The sequence below is a fragment of the Eurypyga helias genome, unplaced genomic scaffold (assembly GCF_000690775.1).
Source record: "Eurypyga helias isolate BGI_N326 unplaced genomic scaffold, ASM69077v1 scaffold17867, whole genome shotgun sequence".
NCBI classification, from domain to species: Eukaryota; Metazoa; Chordata; class Aves; order Eurypygiformes; family Eurypygidae; genus Eurypyga; species Eurypyga helias.
Window position 1 is genome coordinate 83,533 of NW_010261324.1, and position 8,102 is coordinate 91,634.

Sequence of the window (8,102 nt, forward strand, 5' to 3'; positions counted from 1 at the left end):
CCTTCAGCTTGTTGCTTGCTCTAAAGATCTTCTTAGATTGGGTTTGAAAACTTCACCTTAAACACTAGATTAGACTGATGTTCTGTTTTCCGTGCTCCTGTTGATTTGTTGAACCTTCCCAGGGCTGGAAAGCAAGTAGCAGCTTGATGGGGAGACGGGCTGCTAATATGATTTACCAGTCTACAGTCATGCACAATAAGTGTGAATAAATACAGGGGTCTCACAGAGTCAACCCTAGCCTTTCCTTTTCTCTTATTTTTTACTTTAAAAGAGGTATCTCAGGAAAATGAAGTGAGTAATGCATGCCCTTACAGGAGCTGGATGAGCTATGAATAAGAAGAGGGGGGCAAACAGGGAGGCAAACGTATTTTTGTTAAAGTGGTTGGCTGCTGTTACGTGCTGATGTGAAAAAAATATATAATAAATACTTACTGCTTTATTCTTGCATAGACAGCAGCAAAGAATATGGCACTAATACCGTGTCATTGACATCAGCAAGAGTCGCATTGTCCTTTCAGTGCTGCTGTTAGTAGCGGGAAAGTTAAAAGCAGTTACAAGGATATTTTTTTTTTTAATTGTTATTACTTAAATACTGTGTTATCTCAGGACCATTATCTAACCGCTGAAGCTTTGGACTTTGCAGTAGATTCCCATAAGTCACAGTAGATGCATCCCTGCCTCGGCAACATGCTCACGGTTGTCAAAATGTGTGGCCTTGGATTCCACCTCTGAGAGGCATTTGCAGCGCTGTGCATTTTAACAGGCTCCAAAAGGAGTGATAGGGAAATATTTACTTTTCTTCTTACGAAGCCCAGCGGATTTATGTTTACGCAGCTTCAGCCTATACTAGGTGCTCGAAACTTGTGGATACAAGGCCAATAGTGAACAGGAAGGTTATCCATAAGTACCTCTGGGAGGACACTAAAAATATACTGGATGTGAGTGTTATTAAAAATACGGTGATGATTCTAAAATAGAATATGTCTTTTTCTATCTCAGTAGCAGTCATATTCTTTACGAAGAATGTATGGTGACAGAGGAGCAAGTACCATAGTGTCACTTCACAATCACGAAATTAAACATTTCTACTGAAAGTTTAACATATTAAAACTAGTCAGGAAAGCATCTTATATTGTTTCCATTCACAAATTTGAGCAGCGAAATTAATTCCCTCAAATTTCTTAGCTTTGTTTTCAGTGCATGTAAGCATATCACAGGTATGTATGGTGAATCTAATTTTTACTGCATCCATCTTAATTAAGTTATCTGGCTGGGCTTTAAAACCCATGTTTTGCCAGTAAACTGGGACGGGGTCAGTTCTCAGTTATCCGGCATCATTCAGTGTTGTTGCATGGGAAAACCGCTCACAGAATTTTTGATCCTGTCTGTAGTTTGTTCATGTGAGCAAGTTTGAGCCCCTTCTACTTTCTACTTGATACAAACCAAATACGTCTGGACGTGTTACTGGATATTTCTTTACGGAAAAGTACCAGTTTTGAGAAAACTCTGCTAATAAAATCATTCTCTCTGCCATGATTATATTGAAGATTAACAACTGTAGAGTCTAAGTGATACATAATAATTGGGCTCATCTTACTGCAAATAACAATAGGTGTTCTGGGGACAACGCTTGACATATGAATTTTTATGTTTATTAGATCAAAAGCGTTCCCCGAGTGAATATGCTCAGGTGTATTTTATTTTCTAGACATCTGTATACATACAACGCCCGTCATACAGTTTACAGCTGCCACTTAGTAACAACTCTTCACATTAAAAATATTTTACAGGTACTTATAAAGGAAATCAAAATAAGCATGCATGTTTGGGGTGAAAGCATGTAAAAAACATACAAATCTCATGCAGTGATAAAAACCCAGGATTTTATGGACACCAAATCAGTCCCACATTTTATTGAATAAATCAAACTACTTCTGTGAAATGTGCAGCTACCTGCATTTTCTGTGGTGTGTTTGCTCACTTCTGTAAAACAGTAAGTTAATTGGAGAAACTCTAAAAAAAGGTAAAAGTAATTTATTTCCGATGATTTATAATTAAAATACATTTTAACACACGAAACAAAATAAATGGAAGTCATTACTAGATGATAATCCCACTTCTTATTTCAAAGTTATCTTAAGACTGATATTTACAATGAGATGAGACCTGTAAGGAAAAAAGTATTTACCTATAATTACTGTGTGTATTTAAAGCTTTTGCCAGAGACCTAATTCTGTTAAAGAATTATATTGCTGTCTTGTGTTACATCCAGTAGCCAGTAATTTTTCTTCATTTTTTCAATACATTTCTTCTCTTATCTATCAGTGTGGAGATGGCTCATGAGACATGTTAGAGCCTTCCTTTGAATTGCTTCACGATGTGCGTTTTCAAATATGTGTGCTGTGTCCTCTCTTTGCATATCTGGGTATTTTGTAAAGACGCAGAAAATTACGTTAGAAAATAATTTAAGCCTCTTCCCTGTGGGGAAAGAGACTAGAAACAGAGCTACCACACAAACCCTTTCAATCTCTCATTGCTAAAATAAAAAACCAAAAAACCCAAACCCTTCCTTTTTACAGTTTGACTAAGTGGCATCTGGATGGTATTTTACAGGAGGGGGAGGAAAACTGCTACAACTATGTTTAGTAAAATCTCTTTTAATCCAGTTAATGTGAAAGAACTATTATAGTAGCTCCTTGGATCGGAGCATTTTTTTACGGTAACATAGACACCAACAGCAGAGAGCTTATTCTTACCCCACCCATTTGTGCAGCTTTGAGGGAAAACATGCCCTTGCCTAAGACACAAAAAGGAAGTAAGGTAGGCTGTAATTATAATTAGTAATTAACATAAAGCAAAACCTGTTTTGATGGTACTTAAATACAGTTTCCATGGATTTCTGAATTTTTGTACTTAATAAAGAAGTGATTTTTAAAAAAAAAAAAAAGGCAAGACAGATTCCACATCCTATGTTTGATGCTGTTTTCCCTCTTTGGGCTGGAAAATCTCAGTATTGCAAAATCTCTCTCAAGACACCCTACGTGTGCTTTTTCCCTTGCTGTTTTAGCTGTCAATTCTCTCGTGTAATTGTGTATTTAATATCCATCCTTCCTGACAGCAAAGTGCGTAACGCTATTTTGCTTCAAAATGTTGTAACGGAGAGATAAAATGGCAGTTGCTAATTCATGTAAAGAACAGTCTAGGTCAAGTTATTTGATTTCCTACTGACCCATGCAATTCTCTTAACAGGAAATTATATCATTGTTGACTTCAAGTGCTGATCTGTGATCATTTCAAAGTGTTTCATTACCTCTCATTACCAAATCTGTTAAATGAATACTGCAGGGTTGTTTGGTGGTGTTTTGTATTTTATTTTTTTTTATCCTTCTTTTCAGCAATGGTACAGCAGCTCCATGAAAGTCATATGCATGTGGTTGGCTGATAGATTAGACCTTCAACTTCACATCTACCAGTTGAAGACTCTCATCAAGATAGTGAAGGTAAATAAAACATGCGTTTAGACTGCAGAGTGAAGAGGGAGAAGGGAAGTATGAACATGGATAGATCCCTAAAAGTTAAAAAATATCAAATAAAATTACAAACTTATGTAGTTTGGGGGTGGAAGTTCTTTTTTCCAAAGTAGTTGCAAATTTCAGAGGAAAAACAGTTTATTAAAACCTCTGTTATTAATTATATGTGCGCTAGTAATTGTCATCCATTCTGGACTCAGTGACAATTACATTTGTTCCAAGGAATTTTAACAGATTACTGCTACCCATACAGCAAAGTTGTACGGTATCCCTAATAAATTATTGTTTGTCATATTACCGATTTTTTTTTCCTGTTTTAACTTAATAATTACAACAGCATTCTTTCTCCACTTTTTTCCCCACTCGCTTCAAAAGTAACTATTTTCTCTTTCTTATGCACATGTGATTACTAGGTTCAATTGCAAAACCATATTCAAACATTTTCTAATCTTTCATGCTCTGGGATAAGTATCAATAGAAAACTAATCCCTCCAGTCCATTCCTCGGGCATTTACACTGGCCGATGTCAGAGGCTTCTGAGCAAAGTGTAAAAAATACCTTGCAAGGCAATTATCGGTTAACCTTCCATAAAAGAAAATTTCTTGCTAGGTCCATTTCAGATCTCGGTTAATACCCTTAGGCAAGAGATGGAAAGCCATTTCAAATTTCATTCCTCTTAATTCTGTCTTGTTTAACTCTGGACATTCTTGATATCTCTATAGATGTGGATTAAGAAGCACCTGTTGTTAATGGTAACCTTGATTTCTTCAAAATATTTTCTCCTGAAGTTCATGCAAAACAGTAAAATCAGAAGCATTTTAACTCATGAACACTAGAATTGAAACTTTCAGGATTCAGTAGTTAAAATGAAAAAAGAGAAATGCAAGAAAACAGACATCATAATGTCTTCATGGTTCTCTGAACCACCCAAGCTTTGCTATTTTTGACCTTGACTGATTGATTTCTCTGAGTACAGGATTTGGCTCTTCATTATATTACGTGCCAGAATGGCAGAAGCATTTGCTATTTGTGGTTGAAATAAATGGCTCTCGTGAAAGGTTTAAAGCTTCACTCTTCTCAAGTGAAGGTAATCATCCTCTGGGGGAAAAGAAGTGTTACAGGATCTGAAAACTGTGCCCAGTGAGATCTAAGAATGGGCAGACTAATTTATACCAGTTAAATATCACCCAGGAGATTAAAGGAAGAGCCTTTTGTAAAAGTGAAGTTTATGTGAATGAGAAGCACTGTCAACCAGCCTTCCTCCTGCAGCCTGGTACACTGGTTAGGCCTGTTCAAAAGGCTCTGGTAGCGATGGGAACACACTGGTTAGGGTGGCAGCCTTTCCGTGCCCGTACAGCTGGTCTGCTTCGCACATCAATTCCAAGTGTGTTATTCCATGGCTCCTTCTGTGGATACAGAAGACTGAAGATTACTTCAGTCCTAGAGGTCAATGTACTGGAAGAAAGAAAATGTCCACCGGTGTTTTGGTGGGTGAAGATGGCAGAACTGGAAAAACAGGAACTTATCCAACAGGAGGCTGCTGGGAATAACAAACAATGGTTCAAGTGGAGTATCATAAGAAACTTTCACTGCCACAGCCCAGCTGGGGAGAGGCACATGGGGAGGCACAGTTCCTCCAGACTCTAGAGTGAATGGAGACGCTTCTCTGTTCGCTTTCGGAAAAACAGGAAGGCTGTGTTGTCCCTATCATCTCTTGGAAATATTCCAGAACAGAAGTAGGAGGTCATTTCTTTAAGGGACATGGGATAAGTTAGAAATAGATGATGATTTCATGTTTGGATGCAGCAAAGGTAGTGGCATTAGTAAGTATGACCAGAAGAAGAAAACACTGGTTGTTCCCATTAAAGCCAAGACTGAGGGATGATGGCATAAAGGTGTCATTAAATGTCTGAGACACGTGCAGAGGGACGTGACTAAAGAAGGGTCAAGGACCACGAGAAAAGTTAGGGAGAAATGAAAAATTAAGCTAGGAAGTGAACATTATTATCCTGCAAAAGTATGTCAAGAGAAGAGCAATGACTGAAACCCGGAGTGCTGGTCTCAGAATGGGAGGAATACAATGTAAAACTGAAAGAAATTTCTGTAGTACCTTTTAACAGCATAAAAGGAAATTGAATGCACAGTGTTATAAAAAGGGAATGCAATGGTGACACTTGAAAAAGACCAGGCAGGGTACTCACAGGAATGTGTGAGCAAAATATAAACTGCATCCATTGACTCTGACGTTGACCTATGAAAGTCAAATAAATCTCAGTTGCAGTGATTCAGGCAAGGTTTAAATAATCATCATAGATAGTGACAGAAAAACTCTCCCAGCTGAATGTTACCCATTTTGAGAGGTGTCTTTTGCAGTTCTCTAAAGTATTGAGTGAAGCAAGATCAGCTCTTTTCTCTTTTCGTTGTCTAAGGGTTGTGCATGATCTCCTCTGGAAGAGGAATGGGCCTAATAGCCCTTAATTATTTTCCATTTTCTTTTTCCTATAGTCTCTTCCGTACACATTGGGAACTTGTAGTAACAGAGTATACAAAATGAGAAACTACCTAGATCAACTTGTCCTTCTTAAGACTTTTAGGCTGGCTTCAGGAAAGATTATTTCAAGTATGTTACAACTTAAAGAAGGTAGAGTAGTAGATTTTCCTTATGCTCACTTAACATAGCATCAATGAGTAAAACAATTCCACTCAGAATTCTTACTTGATAGAAAGTCAAAGAAGAGTGTCATATCTGCTGACTTATAGAAAGGCTGGATACCAGGGGAATAAAACTTTGTCAGATGGAAAATAAAGAAGCAGATGTAGACATGAGTCAGAATGTAGATGACTTAGAATGGAAATTACCTGGCTGAAGTTGTCACCTGAAAAACCTTTACATTATAGAATATAGATCATAGTCTAAAATTGATTTCGTCTTTCTGCATTTGGCATATAAATGTAAGGATAACTGACAATAAAATCATATTAGAGGGAAAAAAAAAAAAATGACAGAACTACCTGTAGCCAAATTCACGTTTCAATATGCAGTTAGAAAAATGTTTTGTTGGTTTCTTATTGAAAAAATAAGACAATTGTAAGTTTCTGAGAAGTCAGCATACAGCTACAGAAACACATGCAGCCCAGAAACTAAGGCCACGGAATTGTTACCAAACTCCAGATGATAGGTCCCTGACTGCAGAGGGAACAAAGCTGTTCGGCTGGCATGCGAGAAACCGCCAGTGTAGAGCAGAAGACTGCTCAGACTTGCTTGACTCCAATTCAGGATGTGGTGTTTTGGGTTTTTTTGCCACAGAAAACCTACCGCGACTTCAGGTTGCAAGGCGTGCTGGAGGGAACGCTGAACAGTAAAACCTACGACACCGTTCACAGCCGTCTGACCGTAGAGGAGGCCACAGTCTCAGTCACGGATGCGGGAGGACTTCAGGGCATTACTATGAAAGACAGTGATGAGGAGGAAGGCTGATAGTATTTCACCAAGCATTTGGAGCTCGGTGGGGGTGGTCTGAGGGTGGGAGTTACCTTTGGCTTGGGGGTTTTTTGGTAACTTGTCCTTGTAGTTGCATTTATAGTTTTGCCTTATGATATAGGTGCAGAAATGTAATTTGCTCCATTTTTTAAAAAAAAAAGAAAAGAAAGTAAGATTATCAGAGGAAAAGTGCCAAGGACTTTTTGAGAACAGTGGTTGTAGCAGATTTTTTGTGTAGCTTTGCTTAGGGCTGCAAGAATACTGGCATGGGGTTTGAGTTCCACTTGTGATTACGTTTCTTTCCCTTTTGTTCGTTACCATTCGTTCTTGTATCTCCATCAGATATTGGTGTCCTGTGCAGAAAACAAAACGTGTGCCTCACTTAACACCCAACTATACAGGAAACCATTCTTGGAATAAGTCAGTGCCCTGGGTAAAAAAATAGTGTATTTTGAGGATTACACTTTGTTTATCTTATTTTGTGCTTAATTTTACATTATTATGTGATGTGCATTAAAAATTTTAATCTTGGTTCTTTGTATTTCGAGGTTGGTATATAAGTAGTAGGATTTCAAGGACAGTCAAACACATACAAACTACTTAGGAGTGTTGTTGTGTCAATTCATTTTGCAAGTTTGAAGATATCTCATCACGTTGGATGTCAGTAAGCTTGCCATCAATGTTACTATTTCTGTGAAAAATTTCAGGCAATAAGAACACATTTTGTCGTGACCATTTCTGTATCTACCCAAGTTTGTATAGAATTCTACAATTAAAAGATGTTTTCAATATTTCAAACCATTTGAGCTGTTGTATGCTTCCCCATGAGAATGAGATTTTTGAAAGATTATTATATTTCATTTATATAGTGATTCATAGCAAATGTATTTATTGTATCGAGCAGATACATGCAGCAAACAAACATCCAAGGATATGATGTCTTGGTAAAGGAAAAAGGCAAATGAAAAACCCTCACTAGCAGACAGTGCCCGCTGCTCATTTTTCTATGCCCTCAATAGGAATGGGAAAGAATTCAAGTTGTCATTAGTCAAAATTCACACAGTTTGTGAGAAATTCAGGGGTTTTGGTGG

The 8,102-nt window shown here is 37.7% G+C and overlaps 1 protein-coding gene across 1 annotated transcript in view; it reads left to right on the forward strand.

The window, feature by feature from the left end:
* LOC104512383 (calcium-dependent secretion activator 2) overlaps window positions 1-7,810 on the forward strand; it is a gene marked incomplete at its 5' end in the record, with an annotated part of 85,626 nt that extends 77,816 nt beyond the window's left edge. Inside the window, 2 exons of the mRNA XM_010155335.1 lie at window positions 3,396-3,500; window positions 6,838-7,810. Of these exons, the coding sequence (XP_010153637.1) occupies window positions 3,396-3,500; window positions 6,838-7,008 (276 nt within the window). The remainder of the gene's footprint in view (window positions 1-3,395; window positions 3,501-6,837) is intronic.
* Between the last annotated feature and the right edge of the window lie 292 nt (window positions 7,811-8,102).